The following is a 13,248-nucleotide window of genomic DNA, read 5'->3' as shown; positions in this document are numbered from 1 at the left end:
GCCCTTTTTTTCTTAATTATTTCATGAAATAATTTAAAGAAAATTGACGTGGGGCTTCGCCCTGTTTTTGTGTCCAGCCAGGTACAACTAGGCAGCTGGGGGCTGGAATCCGCAGCGCAGGGAAGCCCAAGCTTTCTGGGCCACCCCCGCTGCAAATTGCAGTCCGCAGCCACCCCGGAAAATGGCGCGTTCATAGAAGCGCCATCTTCTGGCGCTGTACCCAACTCATCCAGGGCCCTGATGCGGTGGCTCACTGGGTAATAAAGGGGTTAGGGCCAGCTTGGCATTATCAGCTGGCCCTAAGCCCAAAATTCATGGGGTCACGCCAATATTAGACATGACCACCATGAATTTCTAGTAAAGTATTTAAAAAAAACACAACAAAAAAAGTCCTTTAATTGAAATAAACACACAATTCTTTATTGTTCTAAATTAAACCATACTTACCGTCACGCCCATTCCAGCTGAAGCCAACGATCTCCTGAAATAAAAGAAAAATAATAAAGCAACATCATCCTTACCTTTCCATGGTTCCCATGACAGCTTCAGCTCTGCTACATCGAGATGACAGGCTGGACCGCAGCAGAACTCTGCCATCCAGCCTGTCATCCCGCAGACACTGAGAAGCGCAGGCTTGCTTGCGCTCCACAGTGTCTCTCTGTGAGGGCATCCAGATGAGCCGAGTTAATGTCCAATGAACTCGGCTCACCTCATGCACGTCACTGACAGCGTGGGAAAATTCTCCTGCACTCAGCGCTTCAGCGTGGGAGAATTCTCACACTGAAGCGCTGAGTGCAGGAGAATTCTCCCACGCTGTCAGTGACGTGCAGGAGGTGAGCTGAGTTCATTGGACATGAGCTCACTTTATGCACGTCACTGACAGCGTGGGAAAATTCTCCTGCACTCAGCGCTTCAGCGTTGGAGAATTCTCACGCTGAAGCGCTGAGTGCAGGAGAATTCTCCCACGCTGTCAGTGACGTGCAGGAGGTGAGCTGAGTTCATTGGACATGAGCTCACCTCATGCACGTCACTGACAGCGTGGGAGAATTCTCCTGCACTCAGCGCTTCAGCTTGAGAATTTTCCCACGCTGTCAGTGACGTGCATGAGGTGCGCCGAGTTCATTGGACATGAACTCGTCTCATCTTTATGCCGTCACAGCCAGACACTACAGAGCGCAAGCATGCCTGCGCTTCTCAGTGTCTGCGGGATGACAGGCTGGATGGCAGCGTTCTGCTGCGGTCCAGCCTGTCATCTCGATGTAGCAGAGCTGAAGCTGTCGTGGGAACCATGGAAAGGTAAGGATGATGTTGCTTTATTATTTTTCTTTTATTGCAGGAGATCGTTGGCTTCAGCTGGAATGGGCGTGATGGTAAGTATGGTTTAATTTAGAACAATAAAGGATTGTGTCTTTATTTCAATTAAAGGACTTTATTCTGGGTGTTTGTGTTTTCTTTTAACTTTGACTATGGGGTTAGTAATGGGGGTGTCTTATAGACGCCTCTCCATTACTAACCTGGGCTTGATGTCAGCTGGCATTATAAGCTGACATCAACCCCAGCCCTATTACCCCCTGCCACCGCTACAGGGCAGCGTGGAAGAGCGAGGCTAAGTGTCAGAATTGGCGCATCCTATGAATGCGCCATTTCTGGGGCGGCTGACGGCTGGTGTTTCTAGCCTGGGAGGGGGCCAATATTCATGGCTCCCTTCCTGGGCTATTAATATCAGCCCCCGGCTGTCTGCCTAGCCTTTGCTAGCTATTAAATTAGGGGGGACCCCACGTCATTTTTTTTGGGGGGTCCCCCATTTTAATAGCTAGTAAAGGCTATGTATTCAGCTGGGGGCTCATATTAGTAGCCTGGGAAGCTCCGTGGGTATTACCCCCTTCCCAGGCTTCAAACATCTGCCCCAGCTGTCTGCTTAACCTCCGCTAGAGCCTAAAATTAAGGGGAACCCCACGCCAATTTTTTTTAATAATAAATCCTTTATTTTAATACTAAATGACAAGTACAGTAACCAACACTATCACTGTACTTCATATATATGTGACTGACATGTTTCTATCTATCTAATCTATGTGTGAAGCTCTATTCTGTCTGTTATAAATTGTCGGGTACAGATGCTGAATTGCCGGCCGGCTTTTTTAAAGAGACGGTGCATGAAAACACTATTATTTTTTTTAATAAATCCTTTACACTAAATGACAAGTACAGTAAGCAACACTGTCACTGTACTTCATATATATGTGACTGACATGTTTCTATCTATCTAATCTATGTGTGATGCTCTATTCCTTCTTGTCTAAATTGTCGGGTACCGGTGTATGCCGCTGCTGAATTGCCGGCCGGCTTTTTTAAAGAAAGCGTCTTCTGAGCAGTTTGTCAGCTTTTGGACACCTTTGAAGGTGTTTTCTATGTGTTTCTATGTGTTTTTGTTTGCCTGCCATTGGTTTTAACGGTGTTCGACGGTGTTCTAAGGTGTTCGACGAACAGTTCGACGAACAGTTCCTCGAACGTCCCGGTGTTCGACGAACCGAACCGAACCCGAACACTACGGGGGTGGCTCAACACTAGTGACAGGCAGGAGCCTCTAGGTAGGCTGTCAGGTGGTCACGGCAAGTGATGGGCAGGAGCCTCCAGGTAGGCTGTCAGGTGGTCATGGCAAGTGACGGGCAGGAGCCTCCAGGTAGGCTGACAGGTGGTCACAGCAAGTGACAGCAGGAGCCTCCAGGTAGGCTGACAGGTGGTCACAGCAAGTGACAGCAGGAGCCTCCAGGTAGGCACGGCAGGTAGCAAGCAAGTGCTTTCAGGTAAGCAGACGGGCAAAGCCCATAGACAGACTGGCGGACAGGACTGATAGTCAGGCTGGCGGGCAGGACTAGTAGTCAGGCTAGCAGCGGGACCTGAGGGCTGAAGCAGATGTAAGCACACAGTGCATCAACTATTGCTCGGGCACCTCCATTTTGGAGGAGGTGCCTTATATATGGGAGGACCTCCGGCAATTGGCCGGGGACTCCTTAGGGCGGCGCACGCGGCCCCTTTAAGAGGGAGGGAGCGCGTGCCCTATGCACAGTGCCCGGGAAGATGCGCGCGCCGGCAGCAGCAGGAAGAGGAGCGCTGGAGAACGCTGGGCGGGGAGCACGGCGGTGAGAGGGACGGCGTCTCTGCCTGGCAGGGGGCAGAGACGCCGATGCTACAGCTCCCAACAAATAGCTGGGGGAATCTTATCTAAAAGACTCCCTCCCCCTTAGGGAGTCCCCAAAGCAACAACATTCATTAGTGTGTAGTTTCCCCTACTAGTGAGTTGTTAGGTCCCCTAGTCCCGGTGCGGCCAGTGTTCTGAATCCTAATCCCTGGTCTCGGTGTGGCCAGTGTCCTGTTCCCATAGTCCCCTGGACCTGGTGCGGCCAGTCCTGTTCACAAAGTCCCCTGGTCCGGGTGCAGCCAGTTCCTGAACATTGTCTCCTGGTTCTGGTGCAGCCAGTGAGTGAACATTGTTCCCCAGTTTTGGTGCAGCCAGTTCTGTCCCTGAAATCCCCTGGTTACGATGCGGCCAGTGCCTGGACATTGTCCCCTGGTCCTGGTGCGGACAGTCCTGTCGTCTAAGTCTCTTGATTCCGGTGAGGCCAGTGCCTGAACATTGTCCTTTGGTCCTGGTGCGGGCCGTATATGAACGTTTCCCTATCCAAGTATCCCATGTATCCGGACTGCTACAACCTATCTCTGAAGTACCCGTCTGAGTCTCCATGTCAGTAACTGTTCTGCGTTGATCCTGAAACTATTAGTCTGAATTGAGCCTGAGTCTGTGTCAGCTAACCTGACCCCTGGGGTCAGCTGCTGCAGTACCAGGATCTGCCTAGGAGTGGTACCTGGGGGCTACCTGCAGCCCAGTCTGTCTCCACCATCAGGAGCTCCAGTGAACACCAGGTAGCCGCTTAGCTACGCCCCTTCCTAGGCAGGCCAGGTCCTGTGGCACAGTGGGTCCACAAATCCACAGTTCTGAGTAACATAGGGGTTAAAAGATAAATATCTTAATACTCTGGGGATCTGATTTTATGTTGATAGTGCAAAATCTGTCCATGGAGCCTATTTTGAGTTGACAGGTATACTGACGCATTTTATGTGCTTTGGTAATTCAGGTTAATCATTCATAAAACAGTCATTTACAATCTTCCGTATGCAGGAAGTTCTGCCTTCACTGATTAAAGGTCACATCATGATTATTCTTATTGTGTGGCGTCACATACTGTGCACAGATGGAAATGGTATATTCTGAGTGCCGCCCTGGCTTCACTACTACACAATAACATACATGCACAACTCAGTATTTTTACTTTAATCTACCTACAATTATACACTGTAGAAAAAGTCACTAAAGATATGAAGATATGAAGATCGGCTGGCTGCTCATTTTAAAAGCTAAGCCAACTTTCCTCTCTGTCAGTTGATGCAAAGAAAGAGAAGAGATGGTTTAGCTATTAAAATAAGCAGTTAGCCGGCCTCCTTCACAAGGTGCTCTGGTCACTTCCTAGCACAAGAAACTCTGTCCTGTATGGAGCACAGTACCAGATATGTGTTGTGACTGTGATGGAGCAGATACCATGAGATCAGGGCAGGCTGCACAATTCCAGTCAGGTACATTTTTATCATAAATTCTCCTGCAAAAGATAGAAAATCCTTCTACCAGCGCTGCTCTAGGTGACTGACTGGACTCTCACTGTAGGCGAGAACTGTCAATCACTTGCAGCGGCGCTGGGCAGAGCCGGAAAGGGGCAGTGCTGGAATAGTCTCGTCTCCGGCTATGGTCCCCGGCAAGATCTTTAAAGTATATTTTCTCTGAGATACTGGAATGTGGTTTGGGCAGCATGAATCAGCTGACAAGTTCACTTTAAAACTTATTTCTGCATGTTATTTTTATCTGGAAATCCCCTTTAATCAGATTATTAGTCTTTATACTCACATTTTTGTTTTCAAGAAAAGTTCCAATAAATGGTAGGGGTTTAGGACCGGGTATTCCATATTTTTTGAATATTCTGTATGGCCAGATCCCATAACTGGAAAAGAAATGTGCTTTTATTATCATACTTTATCCATTGATAATGATTATTGATCAATATTTCTAATATTAACTACTAGGTTCAAGTGCAATCAATTTTATAAAGTGAATAATCATATCCAATGAATATGTGTCGGAATATTTCTGCAATCATTAACGATCATATTATTTCGGTGACAGACTGGATCTCCACAAATCATATGCTGCCCATATACAGCAGATAGGCATCTGCCAACCTGTTGTTCAGCTGACAGCTCTCCATCACACACACAGCAGAGCAAGCTGTCAATCAAAGTGCAGAGGAATGATTACCACTGTGTAGTGAGTGGTCACCAGTAGTGTTGAGCCACCCCCGTAGTGTTCGGGTTCGGTTCGGTTCGTCGAACACCGGGATGTTCGAGGAACTGTTCGTCGAACTGTTCGTCGAACACCTTAGAACACCGTTGAACACCGTTAAAACCAATGGCAGGCAAACAAAAACACATAGAAACACATAGAAAACACCTTCAAAGGTGTCCAAAAGCTGACAAACTGCTCAGAAGACGCTTTCTTTAAAAAAGCCGGCCGGCAATTCAGCAGCGGCATACACCGGTACCCGACAATTTAGACAAAAAGGAATAGAGCCTCACACATAGATTAGATAGATAGAAACATGTCAGTCACATATATATGAAGTACAGTGACAGTGTTGCTTACTGTACTTGTCATTTAGTGTAAAGGATTTATTAAAAAATATAATAGTGTTTTCATGCACTGTCTCTTTAAAAAAGCCGGCCGGCAATTCAGCAGCGGTATCCGACAATTTATAACAGACAGAATAGAGCTTCACACATAGATTAGATAGATAGAAACATGTCAGTCACATATATATGAAGTACAGTGACAGTGTTGCTTACTGTACTTGTCATTTAGTGTAAAGGATTTATTAAAAAAAGTAATAGTGTTTTCATGCACCGTCTCTTTAAAAAAGCCGGCCGGCAATTCAGCATCTGTACCCGACAATTTATAACAGACAGAATAGAGCTTCACACATAGATTAGATAGATAGAAACATGTCAGTCACATATATATGAAGTACAGTGATAGTGTTGGTTACTGTACTTGTCATTTAGTATTAAAATAAAGGATTTATTATTAAAAAAAATTGGCGTGGGGTTCCCCTTAATTTTAGTCTCTAGCGGAGGTTAAGCAGACAGCTGGGGCAGATGTTTGAAGCCTGGGAAGGGGGTAATACCCACGGAGCTTCCCAGGCTACTAATATGAGCCCCCAGCTGAATACATAGCCTTTACTAGCTATTAAAATGGGGGACCCCCCCAAAAAAATGACGTGGGGTCCCCCCTAATTTAATAGCTAGCAAAGGCTAGGCAGACAGCTGGGGGCTGATATTAATAGCCCAGGAAGGGTGCCATGAATATTGGCCCCCTCCCAGGCTAGAAACACCAGCCGTCAGCCGCCCCAGAAATGGCGCATTCATAGGATGCGCCAATTCTGGCACTTAGCCTCGCTCTTCCACGCTGCCCTGGTGCGGTGGCAGGGGGTAATAGGGCTGGGGTTGATGTCAGCTTATAATGCCAGCTGACATCAAGCCCAGGTTAGTAATGGAGAGGCGTCTATAAGACACCCCCATTACTAACCCCATAGTCAAAGTTAAAAGAAAACACAAACACCCAGAATAAAGTCCTTTAATTGAAATAAAGACACAATCCTTTATTGTTCTAAATTAAACCATACTTACCATCACGTCCATTCCAGCTGAAGCCAACGATCTCCTGCAATAAAAGAAAAATAATAAAGCAACATCATCCTTACCTTTCCATGGTTCCCACGACAGCTTCAGCTCTGCTACATCGAGATGACAGGCTGGACCGCAGCAGAACGCTGCCATCCAGCCTGTCATCCCGCAGACACTGAGAAGCGCAGGCTTGCTTGCGCTCTGCAGTGTCTGGCTGTGACGGCATAAAGATGAGACGAGTTCATATCCAATGAACTCGGCGCACCTCATGCACGTCACTGACAGCGTGGGAAAATTCTCACGCTGAAGCGCTGAGTGCAGGAGAATTCTCCCACGCTGTCAGTGACGTGCATAAGGTGAGCTCATGTCAAATGAACTCAGCTCACCTCCTGCACGTCACTAACAGCGTGGGAGAATTCTCCTGCACTCAGCGCTTCAGCGTGAGAATTCTCCCACGCTGAAGCGCTGAGTGCAGGAGAATTTTCCCACGCTGTCAGTGACGTGCATAAGGTGAGCTCATGTCCAATGAACTCAGCTCACCTCCTGCACGTCACTGACAGCGTGGGAGAATTCTCCTGCACTCAGCGCTTCAGCGTGAGAATTCTCCCACGCTGAAGCGCTGAGTGCAGGAGAATTTTCCCACGCTGTCAGTGACGTGCATGAGGTGAGCCGAGTTCATTGGACATTAACTCGGCTCATCTGGATGCCCTCACAGAGAGACACTGTGGAGCGCAAGCAAGCCTGCGCTTCTCAGTGTCTGCGGGATGACAGGCTGGATGGCAGCGTTCTGCTGCGGTCCAGCCTGTCATCTCGATGTAGCAGAGCTGAAGCTGTCATGGGAACCACGGAAAGGTAAGGATGATGTTGCTTTATTATTTTTCTTTTATTTCAGGAGATCGTTGGCTTCAGCTGGAATGGGTGTGATGGTAAGTATGGTTTAATTTAGAACAATAAAGAATTGTGTGTTTATTTCAATTAAAGGACTTTTTTCTGGGTGTTGTGTTTTTTTTAAGTACTTTACTAGAAATTCATGGTGGTCATGTCTAATATTGGCGTGACCCCATGAATTTTGGGCTTAGGGCCAGCTGATAATGCCAAGCTGGCCATAACCCCTTTATTACCCAGTGAGCCACCGCATCAGGGCCCTGGATGAGTTGGGTACAGCGCCAGAAGATGGCGCTTCTATGAACGCGCCATTTTCCGGGGTGGCTGCGGACTACAATTTGCAGCGGGGGTGGCCCAGAAAGCTTGGGCCTCCCTGCGCTGCGGATTCCAGCCCCCAGCTGCATAGTTGTACCTGGCTGGACACAAAAACAGGGCGAAGCCCCACGTCAATTTTCTTTAAATTATTTCATGAAATAATTAAGAAAAAAAGGGCTTCCCTATATTGTTGTGTCCGGCCAGGTACAAATAGGCAGCTGGTGGTTGGGGGCAGACCGTTCCTGCCTGCTGCACCTGACTGGACACAAATATAGTGCGAAGCCCCATGTCAATTTTTTTTTAATTATTTCATGAGGTTCCTCTCACTGCAGAGCTGTGTGTGATTATACCTGACACATCTGCAGGTTCCTCTCACTGCAGAGCTGTGTGTGATTATACCTGACACATCTGCAGGTTCCTCTCACTGCAGAGCTGTGTGTGATTATACCTGACACATCTGCAGGCTCCTCTCACTGCAGAGCTGTGTGTGATTATACCTGACACATCTGCAGGCTCGTCTCATTGCAGAGCTGTGTGTGATTATACCTGACACATCTGCAGGCTCCTCTCACTGCGGAGCTCTGTGTGATTATACCTGACACATCTGCAGGTTCCTCTCACTGCAGAGCTGTGTGTGATTATACCTGACACATCTGCAGGCTCCTCTCACTGCAGAGCTGTGTGTGATTATACCTGACACGTCTGCAGGTTCCTCTCACTGCAGAGCTGTGTGTGATTATACCTGACACATCTGCAGGTTCCTCTCACTGTGGAGCTCTGTGTGATTATACCTGACACATCTGCAGGTTCCTCTCACTGTAGAGCGGTGTGTGATTATACCTGACACATCTGCAGGCTCCTCTCACTGTGGAGCTCTGTGTGATTATACCTGACACATCTGCAGGTTCCTCTCACTGCAGAGCTGTGTGTGATTATACCTGACACATCTGCAGGTTCCTCTCACTGCAGAGCTCTGTGTGATTATACCTGACACATCTGCAGGTTCCTCTCCCTGCAGAGCTGTGTGTGATTATACCTGATGCATCTGCAGGATCCTCTCACTGCAGAGCTGTGTGTGATTATACCTGACACATCTGCAGCCTCCTCTCACTGCAGAGCTGTGTGTGATTATACCTGACACATCTGCAGGTTCCTCCCACTGCAGAGATGTGTGTGATTATACCTGACACATCTGCAGTCTCCTCCCACTGCAGAGCTGTGTGTGATTATACCTGACACATCTGCAGGCTCCTCCCACTGCAAAGCTGTGTGTGATTATACCTGACTCATCTGCAGGTTCCTCCAACTGCAGAGCTCTGTGTGATTATACCTGACACATCTGCAGGTTCCTCTCACTGCACAACTCTGTGTGATTATACCTGACACATCTGCAGGTTTCTCTCACTGCAGAGCTATGTGTGATTATACCTGACACATATGCAGGTTCCTCCCACTGCAGAGCTGTGTGTGATTATACCTGACACATGTGCAAGTTCCTCTCACTGCAGAGCTGTGTGTGATTATACCTGACTCATCTGCAAGTTCCTCTCACTGCAGAGCAGTGTGTGATTATACCTGACTCATCTGCAGGTTCCTCTCACTGCAGAGCTGTGTGTGATTGTACCTGACACATCTGCAGGCTCCTCTCACTGCAGAGCTGTGTGTGATTATACCTGACACATCTGCAGGTTTCTCTCACTGCAGAGCTGTGTGTGATTATACCTGACACATCTGCAGGCTCCTCCCACTGCAGAGCTGTGTGTGATTATAAGAGACACATCTGCAGGCTCCTCTCACTGCAGAGCTGTGTGTGATTATACCTGACACATCTACAGGCTCCTCCCACTGCAGAGCTGTATGTGATTATACCTGACACATCTTCATGCTCCTCCCACTGCAGAGCTCAGTGTGATTATACCTGACACATCTGCAGGCTCCTCCCACTGCAGAGCTCTGCGTGATTATACCTCACCCATCAGCAGGCTCCTCCCACTGCAGAGCTGTGTGTGATTATAAGAGACACATCTGCAGGCTACTCCCACTGCAGGGCTGTGTGTGATTATACCTGACACATCTGCAGGCTCCTCCCACTGCAGAGCTGTGTGTGATTATACCTGACACATCTGCAGGCTCCTCCCACTGCAGAGCTGTGTGTGATTATTAGAGACACATCTGCAGGCTCCTCTCACTGCAGAGCTGTGTGTGATTATACCAGTCACATCTACAGGCTCCTCCCACTGCAGAGCTGTATGTGATTATACCTGACACATCTGCAGGCTCCTCCCACTGCAGAGCTCTGTGTGATTATACCTGACACATCTGCAGGCTCCTCCCACTGCAGAGCTCTGTGTGATTATACCTGACCCATCAGCAGGCTCCTCCCACTGCAGAGCTGTGTGATTATAAGAGACACATCTGCAGGCTCCTCCCACTGCAGGGCTGTGTGTGATTAGACCTGACACATCTGCAGGCTCCTCCAACTGCAGAGCTATGTGTGATTATGCCTGACACATCTGCAAGCTTCTCTCACTGCAGAGCTCTGTGTGGTTATACCTGACACATCTGCAGACTCCTCCCACTGCAGAGCTGTGTGTGATTATAAGAGACACATCTGCAGGCTCCTCCCACTGCAGAGCTGTGTGTGATTATACCTGACACATCTGCAGGCTCCTCCCACTGCAAGGCTCTGTGTGATTATACCTGACACATCTGCAGGCTCCTCCCACTGCAGAGCTGTGTGTGATTATAAGAGACATGTCAGCAGGCTCCTCCCACTGCAGAGCTGTATGTGATTATACCTGACACATCTGCAGGCTCCTCCCACTGCAGAGCTCTGTGTGATTATACCTGCCACATCTGCAGGCTCCTCCCACAGCAGAGCTGTGTGTAATTATAAGAGACACATCAGCAGGCTTCTCCCACTGCAGAGCTGTATGTGATTATACCTGACACATCTGCAGGCTCCTCCCACTGCAGAGCTGTGTGTGATTATACCTGACACATCTGCCGGCTCCTCTCACTGCACAGCTGTGTGTGATTATACCTGACACATCTGCAGGTTCCTCTCACTTCAGAGCTGTGTGATTATACCTGACACATCTGCAGGTTCCTCTCACTGCAGAGCTGTGTGTGATTATACCTGACACATCTGCAGGCTCCTCCCACTGCAGAGCTCTGTGTGATTATACCTGACGCATCTGCAGGCTCCTCCCACTGCAGAGCTCTGTGTGATTATGAGACACATCAGCAGGCTCCTCTCACTGCAGAGCTGTGTGTGATTATACCTGACACATCTACAGGTTCCTCCCACTGCAGAGCTGTGTGTGATTATGAGACACATCAGCAGGCTCCTCCCACTGCAGAGCTGTATGTGATTATACCTGACACATCTGCAGGCTCCTCCCACTGCAGAGCTCTGTGTGATTATACCTGACACATCTGCAAGCTCCTCCCACAATAGAGCTCTGTGTGATTATACCTGACACATCTGCAGGCTCCTCCCACTGCAGAGCTCTGTGAGATTATACCTGACACATTTCAGGCTCCTCCCACTGCAGAGCTCTGTGTGATTATACCTGACACATCAGCAAGCTCCTCCCACAGTAGAGCTCTGTGTGATTATACCTGACACATCTGCAGGCTCCTCCCACTGCAGAGCTCTGTGAGATTATACCTGACACATTTCAGGCTCCTCCCACTGCAGAGCTCTGTGTGATTATACCTGACACATATGCAGGCTCCTCCCACTGCAGAGCTCAGTGTGATTATAAGAGACACATCAGCAGGCTCCTCCCACTGCAGAGCTGTATGTGATTATACCTGACACATCTGCAGGCTCCCTCTCACTGCAGAGCTGTGTGTGATTATACCTGACACATCTGCAGGCTCCTTTCACTGCAGAGCTGTGTGTGATTATACCTGACACATCTACAGGCTGCTCCCACTGCAGAGCTCTGTGTGATTATACCTGACACATCTGCATCTCTGGGAACTCCTTCAAGATTGTTGGAAGAACATTTCCGGTGACTACCTCTTGAAGCTCTTTAAGAGAATGCCAAGAGTGTGCAAAGCAGTCATCAAAGTAAAAGGTGGCTACTTTGAAGAACCTAGACATATTTTCAGTTGTTTCACACTTTTTTGTTAAGTATATAATTCCACATGTGTTAATTCATAGTTTTGATGCCTTCAGTGTTAATGTACAATTTTCATAGTCATGAAAATACAGAAAAATCTTTAAATGAGGTGTGTCCAAACTTTTGGTCTGTACTGTATATAAAATATATGCGTGTGTGTAAATAAATATATAATTAATGCGTATGTGTGTGTATATACAGTATATCTAATATATACATGTGTGTGTATATATATACTGTAACATCCCTGGCCGCGTGCTTGCATGGCTTACCACCTCTCACCATGCAAGACCGCAATCTTACCTATCAGGCCAGGCTGCACATTTTGCTCCAGTATCTGCTGTTTGTATTTCTCTTGTCTGCTGGCTTAGGGTGGCGGCGCTGTTCCTTTCTGATTCTCAAAGCTACAGTGTGCGCAGTCCTAATGCGTCCCCAGCCTATTGGTGTGTGTCACTGGATACTTAAACCCCCTCCACCCAGTAGGGGGTGCCTGAGCAACACTTTCCATCTGTGTGTTCCTTGCAACTGAGTTGCCAGGTCCTGTCCTGTATCTAGTCTGTTTCTGCCACCCTGAGGGCTGTATACCCAGGCCTGTTACCTGTACCTGTGACTTCTAGTCAGTTTCCGCCACCCTGGGGGCTGAGTTCCCAGGCTCATTCCTGTATCTTGTTCCTGGTTCAGATCCTGTCTGAACAGTGTCCTAGTCCGTTACCTGTTTGTCTCTATGTCTGTACCTTCCCCCTTTTCTGCAGTATCTGAACCTGCACCTAACTCCAACTCGTTGTCTCTGTACTTCTGTTTGTGAGTTTTGTGTACACTCGCTACTTCATTGTAAGTACCTTGTGTGTATCTGGTTCTGCTCTTTCTGTTTCGCTGCCTCTGTATCTAACTCCTGTGTTCCAGCTATCTTCTTGTGTTTTCCAGTCTATTCCATGTGAACAGAGCCCTGTCCTGTCTACCGCATCTGCGGGTTTTGCTTTGCTCTGCTTGTTCACCGCACCTGCGATTTTGCTCTGCTCTGCTTGTTCACCGCATCTGCGAGCTTTGCTCTGCTTTGCTTGTTCACCGCATCTGCGAGCTTTGCTCTGCTTTGCTTGTTCACCGCATCTGCGAGCTTTGCTCTGCTTTG

The 13,248-nt window shown here is 48.2% G+C and overlaps 1 protein-coding gene across 2 annotated transcripts in view; it reads right to left on the bottom strand.

Moving 5' to 3' along the window:
- Positions 1–13,248, bottom strand: part of LOC141156653 (cytochrome P450 3A24-like) — a 53,714-nt gene that overhangs the window by 28,497 nt on the left and 11,969 nt on the right. The window contains exon 2 of one of the 2 annotated variants that reach the window (XM_073642863.1): positions 4,958–5,051. The exons of the other annotated variant lie outside the window; for it this stretch is intronic. Coding sequence (XP_073498964.1) covers positions 4,958–5,051 — 94 coding nt within the window. The remainder of the gene's footprint in view (positions 1–4,957; positions 5,052–13,248) is intronic. 2 annotated transcript variants of the gene reach the window in all.

Source organism: Phyllobates terribilis, unplaced genomic scaffold (genome assembly GCF_046119375.1).
Source record: "Phyllobates terribilis strain yellow unplaced genomic scaffold, ASM4611937v1 Scaffold_1__5_contigs__length_1240528914, whole genome shotgun sequence".
In the NCBI taxonomy this organism is placed as follows: domain Eukaryota; kingdom Metazoa; phylum Chordata; class Amphibia; order Anura; family Dendrobatidae; genus Phyllobates; species Phyllobates terribilis.
The sequence above is the reverse complement of the archived record's forward strand: the minus strand, read 5'-3'. Positions and strand labels throughout refer to the sequence as shown.